Source organism: Theobroma cacao, chromosome 2 (assembly GCF_000208745.1).
Source record: "Theobroma cacao cultivar B97-61/B2 chromosome 2, Criollo_cocoa_genome_V2, whole genome shotgun sequence".
Classification (NCBI taxonomy): domain Eukaryota; kingdom Viridiplantae; phylum Streptophyta; class Magnoliopsida; order Malvales; family Malvaceae; genus Theobroma; species Theobroma cacao.
In genome coordinates, this window is record NC_030851.1 from 4,030,137 (window position 1) to 4,050,512 (window position 20,376).

General features: G+C 34.2%; 3 protein-coding genes and 1 pseudogene across 3 annotated transcripts; all 4 read right to left on the bottom strand.

Moving 5' to 3' along the window:
- Positions 1,922 to 4,319, bottom strand: LOC18607746 (AAA-ATPase At3g50940). Its single transcript, XM_018114590.1, has 2 exons — positions 3,030 to 4,319; positions 1,922 to 2,608 (listed from the first exon to the last, which is right to left on the bottom strand). The coding sequence occupies exons 1-2, from the start codon at positions 4,074 to 4,076 to the stop codon at positions 2,108 to 2,110; spliced, it is 1,548 nt and encodes a 515-aa protein (XP_017970079.1). The 5' UTR covers positions 4,077 to 4,319; the 3' UTR covers positions 1,922 to 2,107.
- On the bottom strand, positions 6,260 to 9,301 carry LOC18607747 (protein HYPER-SENSITIVITY-RELATED 4). The gene has a single exon (XM_018114739.1). It carries the CDS (start codon positions 7,829 to 7,831, stop codon positions 6,671 to 6,673), a length of 1,161 nt encoding a protein of 386 aa, XP_017970228.1. The 5' UTR covers positions 7,832 to 9,301; the 3' UTR covers positions 6,260 to 6,670.
- On the bottom strand, positions 14,378 to 15,657 carry LOC108660612 (annotated as a pseudogene).
- On the bottom strand, positions 15,702 to 18,329 carry LOC18607748 (salicylate carboxymethyltransferase). The gene is made up of 4 exons (XM_007042078.2): positions 18,183 to 18,329; positions 17,676 to 18,083; positions 16,440 to 16,703; positions 15,702 to 16,256 (listed from the first exon to the last, which is right to left on the bottom strand). Exons 1-4 carry the CDS (start codon positions 18,255 to 18,257, stop codon positions 15,894 to 15,896), a joined length of 1,110 nt encoding a protein of 369 aa, XP_007042140.2. The 5' UTR covers positions 18,258 to 18,329; the 3' UTR covers positions 15,702 to 15,893.

A 20,376-nucleotide genomic window follows, 5' to 3' on the forward strand; every position in this document is an offset into this window, starting at 1 on the left:
TTTTTCACATGGCCAAGCTGATTACACTTTTTGCACTTAACATTTGGAGTAAACCAAAAATATTTTTCAGCATGGTTAGTCTTTTTACAGTAAGAACACACTACATTTTTGGTTTTCTTAACCTGTTGCCTCTGATTTGAAGTAGCAGTTTTCTCTTTGTCTTTCTTTTCACTTGGAGACTTTCTATTTGAGTGGTGAAGAACAATTTTCTCTTTAAGCCTTGCTTGCAAAGCTATCTTTGTCCTTTCTTCAAGACTGATCTGCCTTCTTACTTCAAAAGCTTGAAAAGCATTAACTAACTCTTGTAATGTCATCATAGTGAGGTCTTTTGATTCCTCAAGAGCTGCAACTTTTGACTTAAATGTCTTAGGAATACTAACTAGCATCTTTTTCACAATTCTTGGATTTGACAACTCAGCTCCCAAAAGTCTCACTTGATTGACAATCTTCATTAGCTTGTCCACATAGTCCTTCACTGTCTCATCCTCCGTCGTCTTCAACACTTTAAATTGTCTTATTAAGTTCAGAACTTGCATCTTTCTAGTTCTGTCTGACCCTTGGCACCCCTTCTTGAACTTATCCCAAGCTTTCTTAGCTATTTCACAAGGCATGATTCTTGTGTATATTGTATCTGTCACAGTAGTGTGAATGTAAGACAACCGTATATCTCTTGGCCACTTTTTAACTATGCTGTCTCATTTGATTTATGGTGGGGTTGGTTCTCAGCTCAGGAGGCTTTCCTCGTTCAACTACCTCCTAAAGATCGAAAGCTTTAAGAAAGGTTTTCATTTTAACTACCCAAACATTATAATTTTCACCAATGAAAGTGGTGGTGAAAGGGATGAAGTGCTACCACTTGAAGCCATGTTTTGATGAAGTGAGGGTTGCTTAGTTTTTTTGTGAAGGTTGTAAAGGTTTGCTAATAGGCCTCTAATACCATTGAAGCTATGATACAATGTTGAGTTTTTTAGAGGCTTCTTCTGGTATATACTGAATGCAAAGCAGTTAATATGTATGCAGCAAAGGGTAAGAGAAAACACTCTGCTGTAACAAAGGTTATATGATGAAGAGATGCTGCAACAATGTGAGTTGTGCAACTGATATTCATTAACATGTTGATATATATTACAAACTTGCTAAGCAAGCTGTGAACAGTGATAATACAATTGATAACTAGCTAAAACATTACTTAATCAGTCACTAGGAGCATTACTTAGTCATTAGGAGCATAGGCATCATAATTAATTTTGACAATGAAGTGGCTCTCACAACACAAAACATCATGGTAGAAACCATTGATTAATAGCAAGCACCATGGAAGTTCTAATTCATGTGAAAGCAAATTTTGGTTTGCCAATTTAATAGTTTACTGTTCTTATGAAAACTGATAAATTTTTTTTACCTTAAATGCGGTCAAAACCAGCTTTCAGTTGAAATTTGATGCTTTTTAATGATCAAGCTAGGACGTTTCCGGTTCAAAAATTACCGCTTTGCTGAAGCTCTTGGTGGTGTTAACAGATGATTATCCGAACCAAAGAATTAAAGACGCTGGAGAAAAATGAAACATGAATTCTACAAAATGGTTTAGGCTCTATGGAAGTTTACAAGTTACACGTGAGGATCAGATGTAACTCCACAGAAGATAAATAGTGCATAGGGCAATATCCAAGTTCCTGTGTTCATAGCATTAACAACTTTCATTTATCATCCAATTAAAAGAAACATAAAACTTTGATAAAGGTTGAAATCAGCAATGGCGAATTCGCTAATATTTTTTTGGGTTTGGTCTCATTGTGACGTGAGAAGATGATACTCAATTCTGTCATTACTTGTCACAATGAACTTAATGCTCCCTAACATCTGCCGCAGATCATTGTTTTTTTAAGTCAATATTTCTGCTACCAAAATAAACTTTCAAAGATGCTCAAAAATATGAAATTGATCGACTTAATTGAGTTGTTACACTTGCATAGTAGGATGATTTCATGCCATCATTTCTGCATTCCCCAGAAAACAAAGTAACTAAGACATTACTTGGTATTTGTTAGGCTATTTTTATCTCTCTCTTCAGAGTCATAATCCTCTTCTCCCAGAAAACTACAGCGATTTACTGAATCATTAGTGTTTGTTGGTTCCCTCTATCTTCCTGTTTCTTGCTCTTACCTTGTTTGTCTTCTAGCTTGTCCCCGACTTCTGCTGCTTGCGCTACTCTTGATTGTGATTCACCAGCTTCAGCTTCAGCTTCACGACCTTCTTCCAGCTTGGCCTCAAGAAACTCGATTAGACCTGGTAGCACAATTTCAGGCACCTCGTCTTTCATCAGCTGCTCACCTACTTCTGCAGGGGTCACCTTCGATATCTCTAGCAATTCCTCAATCTCTAAGAAGAGCGGGTGCTCTGGAATCCCGAGGTAATTGGAAGCCAGCATTTTGAACCCACATGGAGTGCAGTAGGACATGTGGATGTGCATATCCATTCGACCAGGGCGCAGCAAAGCTGGGTCAAGCCGTTCCTTGTGATTGGTTGTGAACACTATAATCCTTTCATCCCCACAGCTTGACCATAACCCATCTATGAAGTTCAGCAATCCTGACAGTGTCAACTGATACTGATAGAAAGCAAACTGTGAATCTGTAGGTTCCATTATATTCATGTCCATTCTCAATGCAAAAAAAACACACAGCAACACAGTGTATGATGATATCTCATTATCCAAACACGTATTCATAATTCATTGCAATTTGATATGTCACTATCAAAACCTGAATTCCTTATGAAAGACGAGAAGAAATTTCCTGCTATAAGATATGCTGTACCAGTTATTCTTGCTCTAGCTTACCCCAAATTAATGGAAAAGTTACTCCTACATAGACTTTGAGAAGCTTCTATCTGAATTTGGGTGGTGTTAAAAATTTCTGATAATCAGAATCATATAAAGCATACACAAAATACAACGAATAAAAACACCCAATTATAAAATCAGGACGTTAGTATTTTGACAATGCAACATCGTCTTTTCAATTATTTACCTGAGGTACACGAATATGTCGAGAACTTTGTGCTGCCGCAGCCCTGGCTTGTGCAAGCCTATCCTGCAACTCCAGAGAACAATCAATATCCTCCACAACCAGTATTGATTTATTCCCAGTTGAAATCACCAACTTCCTGAGCTCCGAATTCCCTCTGATTTCAGTCAACTCCAAGTCATAAATATCAAAATTAAGATAATTGGCCATGGCAGCAATCAAGCTTGACTTCCCTGTGCCAGGAGGACCAAACAACAAGTACCCCCTTTTCCAAGCCTTGCCTACCCTCTTGTAATACTCCTTTCTTTTCACAAATCTCTCCAAATCCTCCACTATTTTCTGCTTCATCTCTGAATCCATTGCCAGGGTTTGAAAAGTAGCCGGATGATCAAGATTCACTGACTGCCACATATCCCCATTCCTTCCAGGCATCATCTCGTACTTCAAGGTAAATAACTTCAAGGTCTTCTTTTTCTCCTTCATTTCTTTTGCTTTGGCCAATATATGCTGCATATATTCGTTCAAGATCATTTCTTTATGTTTCTTATGGAAACTTAGGTCGAAGAACAGAATCTCGGATTTAACCACCGGGTTGTAAGGATCAGATCCTTGAATATACTTGGAACGAATATTTTTTGAAACAAACCTCCACTTCACTTGAACCCCATTAAACTTATCAATGATTTCTTGATTCTTTTCAAGGGACAATGAAATCTTTCCTTCTTTTCTTGGCATGGTTACTCTAATTCTCTTCGTGTCAGGAGGGATTGTGGCCTCAAGATAGAGCTCTGCAGCCTTGTAAAGAAGGTTATGATTGAGATTATCATATTCTTCGATGACTAACGTGAGCTCTGAAGACAAAGAGGCAAGGAGATTCTTGATTTTCAAGAACATGAAGTCTCGCAGCTCGTGAGGAACGAATTCTCTGACGACGGAGCGCACCAGCATGGCAGTGGCGGCAACTGATGCAGCAGCTGAGAAGATGACCTTGGCTGAGGGACCTTGGTAGGTGCCATTGAAAAATGAGGTGGGTATTGGCACCGAAGGCATTTTGTTAATTCTTAGGAAATTGAATAAAAAGAAGAATTGAAAAAAACAAAGAGAGAGGAAGGTTTGCCGAATCTTTAAGAGTAAAAAGAAAGAAGCTCTGGGTATTAATATGCTATCAGTATAAACATGAAGAAATGGTGTTGTGACAACGTTAGTAGGAAGCAAAGAGTGGAAATAGTAGGAGAAAACCTTCCCTGTTCTGGTGAGGACAGGTGAGTCAAACGATACCGTTTTTGGCTCTTCTATTGGATAAACTTCGCGACTCTCAACAGCATCATTGACTTGCATTGCTCACCAAATAAAAGGTTCAAATTATTCAGTCAATCCAGGACGCGAAATTGATGTCCACGCTCCAATGTTTGCTCAGAAAAGGAGTAATTAGCGCGTGGCAACTCGTACTATCTTTTCACAGTTGTTGTTTTATGAAACTTCTCATCACTTTCCTTACTCCCCTTTCCGACCCTTAGCTTTATTTAGAATAAAATAATATTTTAATTAATGGTGCGGAAATTCTTTAACTCCTTATTGCCTATTCACACTCTCCACTAATAACTTAACATTGTAATTTTTAAAATTACAATCACTTAAATACTTCTTTCTATTAAAATTAAATTTTAATTAAATATATTAATATTTGTCTATTCACACTCCACAATGTTAATTATTTATATTTTTGCTTACAATTTTTTATTATAATCACAACTTAATAAAAAGAAGGTAAGAAACTCATAGTCCAACATGCAAATTTCTATAGCAAACTGGTGGAAATAATTTTAGAGAAAAAAATACAAATATATTATACATTCAGCAATAAATAAACCCATTTAATTGGTTAACCAATTCTAGAACAAAGAAGGATATATCAAGCTTAATTCAGTTAATTTATATTCAATCTCAAACGTAATCAGCAATTTTACCAACAAACAATATTATGATTAAACTCATATTTAAAATAACTAGACATACAGAATTTACTCTATTAAGTTATTAGGAGATGCTAATCACTTTAACAATGTGAGGTATTAAGATTTAAGAGACTTCCACTTGCACCAAACCTATCATCTAAACTTGCTCATGATAATGTAGGCCAATTTTCTTTATTTAAACATTCATGATAATCTTTTTTATTTTCTTTTTATTCTATCAATTTTTTACTCCAATTTAAACTTTGTGCGTCTCAATTAAAGCAAATACAAAACAACTATCTAGACAAATAAATTTCAAAAAAATTTATGTTGAGTAGAATTTCTAAAATAAAAAAATTTAACTCTAATTCCAAGCTATTTTGTCATTAGAACAAGAGATTTCATTGATTCAATTCCTTAATTTTAGATGGTATGTAAACAAAAGGTGAGAGTAATTGATATTAAATAGAAGTGTGGATAGATAAATAGTAATATAATTAATTAAAATTTGACCTAAATAAAAAATTATTTAGAGAGGGTAATTTAAAAAATTTACAATTATAAGTTGTTAGAGGAGAGTGTTAATAGACAATTAGGAATGCCAACAGCCCCACCCTTAATCTAATTGAGATTGATTTTTTTTATTCAATATATTAAAAAAAGACGATTCGAATCTTATTTTTTAAATGAAAGTAAATGTATTTGTTATTGAATTTTTAATTAATTTTTGATAATGACAATTTTCACTTTTTTTATGTTATGTATAATATATATGAAAAAGAGACAGATCACATTAGCATATATTCAAGTCATTTTTGTTTGATCTAACATTTTAAAAAGCTTTTATTAAAAAAATTTAAATAAATACTCATTCTTTTATTATGTTCAATTAAATTTTTATATTTTTATTTTAAGTTAAACAGACTTTTGTAATTAATAATTGACTTATTGTTATTAGTCAAAATATAACTTGTCATTTTTATACTACGTAACATTAGCATGAAGTGTGATAATATCATATAACCATGTCATTATCCATTATGCTAGGTGAATATGCAAGTGACATAAAAAATGATAAAGTAGTGTTCAATTGACAACATTTTTGTTGCACCTCTTTTAAAATTTTGAGGTCGAATAGGTTACTCTTTGGGCCTGATCGGGCCAATATAGTTTTTAAAAGGAAAAAGATTTTTTCTTTTGAACTTTTTTATCAACTGAATATTTAGCTCTGTCACATTTGATTGTTTCCTTATACAAACCCACTTCCAAGTTGTAACATGTTCAACTGCAAGTTTTTTTGGAGTAAACAATATGATACAAAACATGCTCTGCTGTGCATTGCAAGGATCATAAATTAGTTTATTTATGATTTATCACAAGCTTGAATTTTCAGCTTCTTCAGTTTTCTTTGCTCGGAGGAAGTCAATTAGGCCTTGCAGTGCAGCTTCAGGATCCTCATTCTTCAGTAACTGCTCACCAACTTCTGCAGGGGTCACGGATATTTCATCCAGGAGCTCTCTGGCTGTGGAGATCAGAGGGTGATCAGTTATTCCAACATAATTGGCTGCTAAAGTGTTGAAACCACAAGGGCTGCAGTGTGACATATGGATATGAACATCCATGCGGCCTGGGCGTAACAGAGCTGGGTCTAATCGGTCTTTGTGATTAGTCGTGAACACGATGATCCTCTCATCTCCACAGCTTGACCAAAGCCCATCGATGAAATTGAGCAATCCTGATAGTGTAACCTATGGAATTAATAATAATAATAAAAAAAGGGGGCAATTCAAAAGCCTTAAGAAACAGTATAGAGATAGGATCAGGAAGAAGTTGAAATGTCCTTACTTGACTTACTCTGTTAGTCCTGAAAGCAGTAACAGGTCGTGGTTCAGCTTGTCGTTCTTGCAACTCAAGACTGCAATCAATATCCTCAACCACAAGTATTGATCGGTTTCCAGTGGCGATCAGTATTCTCCTCAGATCAGAGTTGGTTTGAATATCGGTGAGTTCTAAGTCATAAATGTCAAAGTTTAAATAATTTGCCATTGCAGCAATCAAACTTGATTTTCCTGTACCAGGAGGACCATATAACAAATATCCACGTTTCCATGCCTTCCCTACTCTTCTGTAATATTCTTTCCTCTTTAGAAATCTCTCAAGGTCTTCCATTATCATGGTCTTGAGCTCTGTATTCATCGCCAGTGTTTCAAATTTTGCAGGATGATCAAGGATTATTGGTTGCCATACTCCGCCTCCATGCCTCCGCATATAGTCGTACAAAGTGTAGAGCTTTAAGGTTTTCTTCTCTTCTGTTAAACAACTTGATTCTTTTAATATAAAAGGCAAGTAGGAGTTTAAAACCTTATCCTTGTGTTTCTTGTGGAAAGTAAGCTCAAAAGATCGAATTTCGGATCGGACCTTGTAAGTATGACCTTGAGCTGCCATGTGATTGGAGTCAACTTGTCTGGTAACCTGCCTCCATTTAAATTGAACCCCATCAAAAGTATCCATCGTTTCTTGGTTGTTCGCCATGGAAACAGCAAAGTTTATCTCCTTTTCTGGCATGCTTACTTTATAAAGTTTGGTAGAGGGAGAGATTTTGTTTCCTAAATAGATTTCTGCAGCCCTGTAGATCTGGTTGCCTGTTAAACCATCAAATTCGTCGATGACTAAGGTTATCTGAAAGGAAAACGATTTGAAAAAGCCCTTTATATATTTGAACATATAAGCTTGAAGTTCAGATGGTAACAAGTTGCGGGCTACGGTCTGAATAACCATTGCTGAAGCAGCGATAGAAGCTGCTGTTGACACAACTGTTTGGGCAGAGGGCATGTTGTTTTTGGAAAACATGTTGGTGACCAGAATTTGGAATCGGTGAAGAGGATCTGAAGAGATTTCAGGGTAACCTGTGTTCTAGTTTCTTGTTTTGCCTTTATGATCGCTTAAATACATTTCACCCAGCCAAAAAGAATTGATTACTTCTGTACTTCTGGTTGATGACAACAACAAGAGCTTTGGCATTGGGAAAATTTTTGTCGGTTTAGTAGAAGAGCCGTCTTCGATTCTTCCCAAGATTATTCTTTGTCTCTATCTACTTGGTTTCATGCAAACAAACGAAAACGTCGTTCTTGTACACATTGCAGAACAATACAAAATAAATCTTAAAGTTTTAACATGATCAAGGAAGTTGATAATGGAATTTGATTGCAGCCAATTGGTTCTCACGCCTATCATTTGAGCTGAGCCCATTCCTATGATTTGAATTTTATAAAAGTTGCAGAATTACGATGGTGGTACATTAGCATCTTTCCCTCTCCAAGTACTTCGCTTATCTTCTTGGCAAATCTCTCAAACAGATCATCCATGTTCAGGCCAGTGAAATGATTTTCCAGAAGGGATTCTGCAACTGCTCTTATAGTCCTGGCGACATTTTTGCCTTTCATACCATTTTGGCTCTTAGAATCCCAATCTATTTTATAAGTTTCAAGTCGCTGGATCTGAAACGACCCTTCAGTTTGAATTACGTGCCTCACTTCTTTTGGGGTAGGTGCATAATAAGGAAGATTGATGTGGTCCAGTTTTGCCTCTTCAATCAATCCCTGGATTAAGGTCATTACAAATGAACATGAGAAATGGCAGCAGTTACTCAAGCAGACTGCAAGCAATGAACAGAAAAGGAATTTGTTGAAAATGAAGGGCACACATTTCATTAAGCATCAGCCGTGTATATAGAGAACCGGTTGATGAGAGATAAAAGCTTTTTACAAGAACCAGCTATACAAACACTCGAGCTGGTATTCCTATATTCCAGGTGCATAGGGATCTGTAATAGATACCCTGACACAATAACAGACACTGAGCCATTGGAAACGGCCTAATTTGAAGATAAAAACAATAAAATCCCTAACATTTGGGAAATAGTAAATTCAGTGTCATCAGGATCATAATCAGGTTCATAAATGACTTCTGGCAGTGACCCTGAACCAAGTATTCTGTTATTAGTTGTCTCAACCAGGTTAGACTCCCAATTCCACTTTGCATTTTCATCAAACTTTATGTTTCTGGCCACTTGAACCTTTTTAGACTTCCGAGACTAAATACTCTGTATCCTTTTGCTTGTAAACTGTATCCGAAGAACACTCCTACCTCAGCCCTTGGTTCCAATTTAGACCTTTTTGCCTCAAGCGCATGAATGTAGAAGATGTTACCGAATATTCTAAGATGATCCACTGCTGGTTTGACATGGTGCCAAGCTTCATAGGGTGTCATTTTGTTCAATGCCCTTTTTGGAAGTATGTTTTGCAGGTAAACGACAGTATTGGTAGCTTCTGCCTAAAAATGCTTAAGCATTGATTTTACAAATAGCAAGCATTTAGCCATGTTTAACACTGTCATATTCTTCCTTTCACATGTTCCATTTTGTTAGAGAGAATAGAAGATGGTAAACTGATGCCTAATGCCTACAGCAGCGAAGAACTCATCAAACTCAACAGATGAATACTCTCCACAATTGTTTTTTCTGAGATTCTTAATTTTGCACCCTGATTCAAGTTCGACATGCTTTGAACTTCTTAAAAACAGAAAACACATCAGATTTAACCTTGATGAAATAAATTCAAGTCATCCTAGTGTAGTCATCAATGAACAACACAAAATACTTACTACCATTAAGTAATTCAACACTCATTGGACCACGAGCATCAGAATGCACAAATTCAAGCTTTTCTACTGTTCTCTTGGTGCTTTTCAAAGGAAATGGGAGCCTTGTTTGTTTCCCCAATTGACAAACTTCACAGATTTCTGAATGAACAAGTATAAGCGGCATTTTTGTCACTAACTTATCAGAATTTAATAATGTCATTGTTGAGTAGTTGCAATGTCCAAACCTTCTATGCCATAGCTTGGACACATCATAATCAACCTTCTCAACTGCATTCAAACCTACATGATGCCAACCTAGTGGAACACATTTATTCTTCATACTAACAGTCATCAATACACTGTCATTAGGCTCAGTTATAATGCATGCTTTGTTCTTGAACAGCAAGGTATAATTATTCTCAAGCATTTGAGCAACATTAAGTAAATTTTGACATGCTTGAGGCACTAGGAACACATTTTGAACATACCCGGTTCCATTTGGTGTAGTGACAGCAACAGTACCTTTGCCTACTGCCTGTAGGTACTTTTCCATCTCCAATCTCAATATTTGCACTCTTGTTCCTATCAATGGAGGTGAACAAGGATGTGTTTGGAGTTATTTGACTAAAGCATGCCCTGCCAATTAACCATGTTTCACTAGACTTTGTCATATTGCCTTCTGAAGCCGTGAAAAGCAACTCCTCAGCAGGTTCAACTTCTTCTGAAACTTGAGCTTGCTAATTTTGCACATTTCCCTTGTTCTTGCATACTTTTTTCACATGGCCAAGCTGATTACACTTTTTGCACTTAACATTTGGAGTAAACCAAAAATATTTTTCAGCATGGTTAGTCTTTTTACAGTAAGAACACACTACATTTTTGGTTTTCTTAACCTGTTGCCTCTGATTTGAAGTAGCAGTTTTCTCTTTGTCTTTCTTTTCACTTGGAGACTTTCTATTTGAGTGGTGAAGAACAATTTTCTCTTTAAGCCTTGCTTGCAAAGCTATCTTTGTCCTTTCTTCAAGACTGATCTGCCTTCTTACTTCAAAAGCTTGAAAAGCATTAACTAACTCTTGTAATGTCATCATAGTGAGGTCTTTTGATTCCTCAAGAGCTGCAACTTTTGACTTAAATGTCTTAGGAATACTAACTAGCATCTTTTTCACAATTCTTGGATTTGACAACTCAGCTCCCAAAAGTCTCACTTGATTGACAATCTTCATTAGCTTGTCCACATAGTCCTTCACTGTCTCATCCTCCGTCGTCTTCAACACTTTAAATTGTCTTATTAAGTTCAGAACTTGCATCTTTCTAGTTCTGTCTGACCCTTGGCACCCCTTCTTGAACTTATCCCAAGCTTTCTTAGCTATTTCACAAGGCATGATTCTTGTGTATATTGTATCTGTCACAGTAGTGTGAATGTAAGACAACCGTATATCTCTTGGCCACTTTTTAACTATGCTGTCTCATTTGATTTATGGTGGGGTTGGTTCTCAGCTCAGGAGGCTTTCCTCGTTCAACTACCTCCTAAAGATCGAAAGCTTTAAGAAAGGTTTTCATTTTAACTACCCAAACATTATAATTTTCACCAATGAAAGTGGTGGTGAAAGGGATGAAGTGCTACCACTTGAAGCCATGTTTTGATGAAGTGAGGGTTGCTTAGTTTTTTTGTGAAGGTTGTAAAGGTTTGCTAATAGGCCTCTAATACCATTGAAGCTATGATACAATGTTGAGTTTTTTAGAGGCTTCTTCTGGTATATACTGAATGCAAAGCAGTTAATATGTATGCAGCAAAGGGAAAACCCAAAAAAAAAAACTATGCTGTAACAAAAGTTATTTGACAAAAAGAAGCTGCAACAATGTGAGTTGTGCAACTAATAATTATTAGCATTCTGATATATATTACAAACTTGCTAAACAAGCTGTGAACAGTGATANCTATTTGAGAAATTTTAAATAAGTTTTTATTCTTTTATTATATGTTCAATCAAGCCTTATATTTTTATTTTTGATCAAATAAATCTTTATAACTAATAATTGACTAATTGTAATTATTTAAAATATCATTTGTTATTTTATATCTATATAACATGGACATGACATTGATTTGGAGGGCGAAAAATATTATATGATTATGTTATCATGTCAAATTAGCATATTATGTCATCATTAATTATAATATATCAGCATATCACATCATCATCTATTATAATATGTTAATATGTCACGTCAACATCACGCTATATAAAATGACAAATAACATTACGACTAAGTCAATCATTAATCATATGAGCTTATTTGATTTAAAATAAAAATTTAAGGGTTTATTTGGCTCAAAATAAAAGCATAAGGACTTAATTGAATGCACTAAAAGTATAAGGACTTATTTAAATTTTTTTTGAATAATTAAAGGGTTTTTTATATTATACCTTTATATTTTATTTTGAGTCAAATAAACTCTTATAATTAACAGTTGACTAACTGTCATAAATCAAAACATAATTTATCATTTTTATACCATGTGGTATTAGTATGGAGTGTGATAATGTTATATAGCCACATCACTATCCATTATACTAAGTGAGTATGTCACGTAATATAAAAATGATAAGTGTGTATTTTGATTAACAATAATTAATTTACAGTTAATTATAAAGATATATTTATTTTAAAATAAAAATATAAAAACTTAATTAAACGTAATAAAATAAAAATTATTGAAAATTTTTTTTAGGTATTAGAAAGCAAAATAAGAATTTTTGTTACTTTCTAATAAAAAACCTTAGATTAAAGAGTTATAATTATAAATTGGGCTGTGACAAAAAAAAAGTTGTAAATTGGTGTATCTTTCCCTATAGTCTCTGTCATTAGGGTCCAGTGAAAGCTACTTACTAAAAAGCATTTTTGCCGCCTCTCTTTTAAAATTTTGGATAGAATGGGCAATTCTTTGGGCCGGGTCAACCCAATATAGTTTTTAAAAAAATTAGCATCAGATCGCCGACACATGGATCTAGCGCAAATCGACCGACCAAAAACAACACTTTTGATCGCATTATAAATGTATATTCCCGCAGAAAATCCCATCCCATCTTTTCCTTCCCCCTCCCTCCTCCATCGTCTAAGTAAAATGATCAGTAATCGTGTTGCCCTCCTTCCTTTGTTTGTCTTTTCTTGTTTAATGGCAAGAAAAAGTTCCTTTCTTTTGAACTTTTTTATCAACTAAATTTTTAGTGTCTGTCACATTTGATTGTTTCCTTATATAAACCCACTTCTAAGTTGTAACATGTTTAATTGCAAGTTTTTTTAAGAGTAAATGAATTTTATAAGAGGAAATTGTGAGGAATAATTTTCTTGATAAGGTGATTTTAAAAATAATCATCAATTTTTACTCAAAATTAGTCATAAGATGACAAAAATGCCTTTAAAATTATTTCAAACAAATTAAATGCTCTTAATATTTCTGTCCCGTCATTCCTTAGTTGTACTCCTTTTTCTGTTGTATTTTTTATTTTTCTCTCGTCATCCAACTCTTTCTAATTTTACCACCATCTCTCTATCTCTCATTTTCTTACCAAATCGTCATTGATCTATAAATCAAAGGGTATAATATTGAAGGTAATAACACATTTTTGGATTTATTAGTTTACATTCACAAACCCCTTTATCTTTGATCTACAAACTAAAAAGTATGGCATGATGAGTAACAACAGGTTCTTGGGTTTATGAGTGTTGAGTTTTTCTGTGATTCAAAGTTTGATAAAACATGCCTTAGCATGTAACAAAATGATTCATGCGTTGACGTTTAACATCATTAGGAAGAAAGAAGCTTTGACGTGTAACATCTGATGTTGAAACTTTAATCTTGGCATGTAACATTTGGTATTGAAGCTTTGAACTTGACGTATAATCTTTTACTTTAGCTTTGGTGTGTAACATCTGGTGTTGAATTTTTGGTCTTGGTATATAACATCTGCTGCTGAAGTTTTGGTATGTAATATCTGGTGATGAAGCTTTTGCCTTAGCACGTAACATTTGGTGTTGAAGTTTTAACTTTCACATATAACATTTGCTGCTGAAGTTTTAGTGTGTAACATCTTCTGCTTCCTGAAACGTGAAACATTTGCTTAGGCTTGCAATATCATTTTGTTTTTCTTTTCTATTATTAAATATGGTGTGTAATTTACTTTTTTATATTTTACTACTACATAAATTCTTAGAATTAAAATATGTAATAATTTTTTCAACTATAATAATATTTTTTAAAACATAGCATATAATAACAATATTTTTTAAACATAATGTGTAACTTGTTCTCTATTTTTTTATTTCACTGGAATATAAACTCTTGAAGTTAAGCATTTTAAACTAATGCTCATGACAAGTACGACATTTGGGGAGATCTTGAGCCCTGGTTCATATTTGTGTAAAACTGAAGCATAGTCCAGACAACTCCTCCAGCGGTTGCACCACTTGTCGTTCTTCTCCTCCTCATGCTTGCCATTGCATTTCCTCTTGGTGGAGCTGTTTCAATTGCCATTTATGAGTTAACTCAAATTTCAAATCGTGTAATTTGAATATAAAGAGATTTTATTAAGGGTAATATTATTCAAAAATCTTTTCTGTTGATTAAAAATAATTAAAAGTAAAAAATATTATTTTTGAAAACAATTTATTTTTGAGAGGTAAAAAAAAATCGTCCATTTTACAATATGATACAAAACATTCTCTGCTGTGCATTGCGAGGATTATAAATTAGTTTATTTATGATTTATCACAAGCTTGAATTTTCAGCTTCTTCAGTTTTCTTTGCTCTGAGGAAGTCAATTAGGCCTTGCAGTGCAGCTTCAGGATCCTCATTCTCTAGTAACTGCTCACCAACTTCTGCAGGGGTCACGGATATTTCATCCAGGAGCTCTCTGGCTGTGGAGATCAGAGGGTGATCAGTTATTCCAACATAATTGGCTGCTAAAGGGTTGCAGTGTGACATATGGATATGAACATCCATGCGGCCTGGGCGTAACAGAGCTGGGTCTAATCGGTCTTTATGATTAGTCGTGAACATGATGATCATCTCATCTCCACAGCTTGACCAAAGCCCGTCGATGGAATTGAGCAATCCTGATAGTGTAACGTATGAAAATAATAATAAAAAAAAAAGAGGCAATTCAAAAGCCTTAAGAAACAATATAGAGATAGGATTAGGAAGAAGTTGAAATATCTTTACTTGACTTACTCTGTTAGTCCTGAGAGCAGTAACAGGTCGTGGTTCAGCTTGTCGTTCTTGCAACTCAAGACTGCAATCAATATCCTCAACCACAAGTATTGATCGGTTTCCAGTAGCGATCAGTATTCTCCTCAGATCAGAGTTGGCTTGAATATCGGTGAGTTCTAAATCATAAATATCGAAGTTCAAATAATTTGCCATTGCAGCAATCAAGCTTGATTTTCCTGTACCAGGAGGACCATATAACAAATACCTACGTTTCCATGCCTTCGTAATAATCTTTCCTCTTCAGAAATCTCTCAAGGTCTTTCATTATCATCATCTTGAGCTCTGTATTCATCGCCAGTGTTTCAAATTTTGCAGGATGATCAAGTATTATTGGTTGCCATGCTCTGCCTCTGACTCTGAAGTTCCATAAAGCTCATCTAGTCATCATGTGAGTTCGAGAACAGAAAACTCAAACTACAAGAAAAACATTAGTTAATGGTGGTAAAATCATAGGGCATATGAATTGCGTACGCTACAATTAGATTACATTTCCCACAGTTCTCAGCTGTGCTGCATCTAAATTCGTTAGTCTCACACGGATAATGCGCTTTCACTATTTTATAATCTCTACCAACTTTGTAATTGATGCCTTAATTTACATTTCTTCCATATTCATTAAGATCGACCAACAATTCCTGGAGATTTGGAGGCTAATTAGGACTTTGCTTAGACATTCTGGAAGTGCCCGCTGATCTTCCAGCAGAGAAACTGCAAATCTTTTAGTAAATCCTACGATTAACCTGAGATCAAGGGGATCATGCATGTACTTATGCTGAATCAAAGGGCAAAAATATGAGCAAGCCAACATTAATCACATGACAATATCTCTTGCGTCCAAGAGAGAATATATTATTACTTTGAAAGTATACTAAGCATGATAGTGTGAGGAATTCAAAGCCAGTACTAGGTTTGTTACAATGTTGCCATCACAGATATAAGTATCGACTTTACGTGGTTGTAGCGGTTTATGAATTTTTTTTCCAGACACGTTTTAACCTTTCAATTTTCCTTCTTTGTTAAGGACATAACTATGTTAATGTACTGACATTTATGTGCCTCCATGTACTCAAGGACATCCTCTTTAAACCTGTGAAACAAATCGTCCATGATGTCTTCCCCAAAGTGGCTAGCTAGTATGGGTTCACCAACCGCTCTAATGTCCTTAGCAATGATTGCTGCTCTTGCTGTCTTATCCAGGTTGCTGTCAGCTTGCTTTATGTAAGCGTCCCAATCCATATTGAAAACCTCAAGCCTTTGCAGAGTGAAGGATCCCTCTGCTTCAATCACTTCCTTAACTTCTTCTGTAGTAGCTGCATAGTACGGTAAATCGAAAGACTCCAATTTTTCTCCTTCAATCAAGCCCTGTAATCATTAATTTATTTACTCATAACCATTTATTTGTCAGTACTGATTAAAGAGGTCAGTTTTGATGATGTTATTTCCAATTGGATGCATGATGCATACTTCAATTAACAATATGAGGTTGCTGTCAATAAACTAAGCAACTGGCATTAGTTTAGTGGATGGGTTTTGTTTAATTTGTACCTCAGAGACCATTTCATTTAGTTTCAATCCAACAAATTCCCACATGGTAAGGGGATCATCGCTCCTGATGCTGCCCATGGTAGTTAGGAGCATACGGCCTCCAGGGACTATCTCATCAGCACGACACCTCAGAAACAGTGCAAAGTCTCTTTTGAATTGCTCCAAGTATGCTTCATACACATCGGGGAGGCTTGTTTTTGCCACGCAAATGTTTCCCTTGTTGGATGCAGCTGCCCCCGTTTCAGTACCCAACTCTTTGGGTGCCTGTGCACATCAATGGTTTCCCAGTTACTATCTTTGCAGGATATATTTCCCAATAATATTGGCTAAAAATGAGATTAGTGATTTCCAATTACTAGTACTGAGTTACGAAATATTTTGGCTGTGCATGAAAAGCATAGAGACAGAGATGACTGAAAAGGATGCATTTAAAGTAGTGGCCGTGGTCAACTGGTTTGGTTTAGTTTCAAAGATAAATCCAAACCAAACCGAAAATTTTGGTTCTTAACTTTTTTGAAACCAACCTAATTAAACCTAAATAATTTGGTTAGGTTTGATTTTGGACCTTAGAAATAAGCAAATTTTTTTTTCATAATTTTAATATTAAAATCAATTAAAATTTAAAAGAGTCCGTAATTCAACTTTGTATTTGACAAACAATTAAATTAAAATACAAAACAATAGCCTAAATTATATGCTACTAATTAACAACCTACCTTGTAACATCATAAATATAAATAAATAGTAGTACATATTATATAAGCTTGCAACATATTTAAGATATAAAGTTCACTCAAAAACTCTTAAAAAAAACCTTTTAATAGTATACATTTTTAAATTAAAAGAAACATATGTTTGTTACATATATATATATATATATATATATATATATATATATATATATATACACATGTTGAAACTTTTATATAAATATAAATATTATATATTCTTAATTTGTTTAGTTTTGGTTTCAATTTGAAAATAAAACTAAAAATCAAATTATTAAAATCAAATAATACTCGTCTCTAATTTAAAAAATATATATGCATATTTCCTCTTTACACTAGATGTTATGTAGAAGAGGTTGCTAGTAGCCTCATCCTTAATTAGCCAAAATTCCAAAGACCAACTATTTCACCCAAATTTTTGGTGGAGATTGAATTCTACCCTTTTTTGTTAATCGTTTTAATGATGAATCTTACTATTTTAGGAAGCCCAAATGAGAAAGGACATTACCTTAGAGAGCCACATGATGGCATAAGAAGAATGAACAAAGTGCAAGCAGTTATCAGGAAAAAGTCTCCCATAGAAAGACCCAGGAGCTCCTGCTATGAAGCACTTGCCCAAGTACTCGTTTCCTTTCTCTCGGTCCAGCCTCTCATAAAAACTTGGCAATGACTTAAAAATAATGTTGAAATCATTTCCAGGAAGATCATTCAAGAATGCTTGCAAAGAAGGCGGGGCATACTTTAATCTTTGGCATGTTTCATCGATGATGTCTATGATCTCGGCAACCACTGAAAGAGTATTGGGTCCAGCGGAGCAACCTAAATCTGCAATCTTCAAGCACTCTGGCAACATTGCACAGTAAAGCTCTACTATGCTTTCTCCAAGTTTCGGCTTCACCATGGATATCACAGTTCTCTGGAAGAAATCACAGGTATTAGTTATACCTAAGAAAAGGCATAATATTGATGTAAATGTTCAACTTAATGAAATGAGACAGGTAGAGAGATCAGTAACTTGAAGGGAGGAATTATTTGCATAGCTGTCTTTTCCCACTCCCCCGTTCATGTGAAGGACTTGCTCTACCTTCATTGCTCTTCTCTTCTCTCCACACCTTGGTTGCTTTTGTATGTGTTTGCATGTATTTATAGACACCTAGCTATACCTCCTTGGAGCATTATTCCACTTTGCATATAATTAAATAAAATAGGTCATTATCAAATTTAGAAAGTAATAATTAAGATTCTAATTTGGAAACTATATGTTAGTACTCCGTATAGGTAGTAGCTATATGTTAATTTCTAGTTGGGTGTGAATCAATAAAAAAACACAAAAAATAAAGTTGAAGGAATCACAAATCACTTGCCAATGCTTAAATTAGGATAATAGTAGAGAGGTATTCATATGCAAAGGATTATAGCAGAGAATCATTTAAATACCTATACATTCATATGCATCTGCAGAGGAGTACTCATTCTCCAATTAGTTAAAAAAAAGAATCACATGCATCATGGACGATGGTGAATGATAACATATATAAGGGGGAAAAAAGCCTCCAATATATTAAATTAAAAAATTGCAAAACATGTAACTTGTGCTAATAAGCCCTTGATTACGAGAAACCCAAGAACTTTGGTAGGTAGAAAATGATCTCATACAAGATTGCTGGTGTATATATGTGTGTGAACATTAGAACTAATTAAGTTGATAATACGTCATTTTGACAGCAAATTGAAGTACAAGTTAAATTCTTCTTTGTCAAAGACATAGCTAAGTCGATGTATCATGTACTGACATTCATGTGCCTCCATCTTTGCTAAACCTCTGAAACAAGTCTCGTCGACTGCTCTCGCGTCTTTAGCAATTATTTCTGCTCTCGCTGCCTTATCTACGCTGTTGTGTCAGCTTTCTTTATTCAAGCATCGTCCCGATGATCCATACCGAAAGCCACAGTCTTTACAGAGTAAATGATCCCTCTGCCTTTGTCACTTTCTTAACATAACTTCTTCTGCAGTAGCTGTACATATAATATGGCAGTTTAAAAGAGTCCATTTTTTTCTTCTTCAATCAAGCCCTGTGATTATTAATTAGAAAAAATTATGAGATATTGTCATCTTGATAACTTGATTTTAAAAATAACATCCAAAATAAAATTAATTATTTTTAATCATATTTAATCATGATTTGATAAAAATACCCTTAAAATCATTTTCAATAAATTAAACTATTTATCATAATTTCTCTATCATTTTCAATACTCGATTTTTCTCTTACCATCCAACTCTCTCTAATTTTATCTCGATTTTGCTCTTCAGCATTCATCTGTTGTGCTTTCATTTTCTCCCTCTCACACTTGCAAGACACCAAACGATGGTTTTGATGTACTTAGGGTAGGTGGCATTTGAAAATTTTGATTTTTAAGTGTTTTGGATGAAATTAAAATGGTAGAAATAATCATTGATGTTTGAAATAACTTTTAATTGGATCAATTTGAGATATAGCCATCAATAAACTCAAAATTTTAAAATTTATAAATTTAGGGTTTCAAAAGAATTTTTTTCGATTTTTAGCCAAAACATGTGTTTTAGATAAAGAAAATTATGTTTTGATTTATAAAAATATGTTAGAAACACTTTAATCGATGTCAAATCACCAAAAAAATAAAAAGAAACGAAAGGAGTTGAAAAGATTCGAAGTTTTGATTCGTAAATAACAACTATATTTTAGGCATTATGATGTAATATATTTTTTTTAAACATGAAGTGTTACAACAATATTTTATCAACATGGCATATAACAACAACATTTTTTTTCAATATAATTTATAAAATATTTTTATACATGACGTGTAATAACAACATTTTTTTTTCGATATGACATGTAATATCTTTTTTAAGTATAGCGTGTGACATGCTTTTATACATGACGTGTAATAATATTTTTTCAACGTGGCATATAACATTATGTGCATTTGAATATGAGGAGATTTCATTAAAGGTAATTTTATCTAACTTAGCTAAAAACAATTAAAATTATCAAGACAGTTATTTTTGAAAATATTTTATATTTGAAGATTAATTTTTAAAATCTCCCTAATCAGTACAAATGACAAAAATTTTCATTTAAGAAGCTGCCAATAAAAAAACTTAATTAAGAGCCATTGATTTTTGTATTGCAAATTAAGTCTATGTATGTGGTCTTGGGGGGGGGG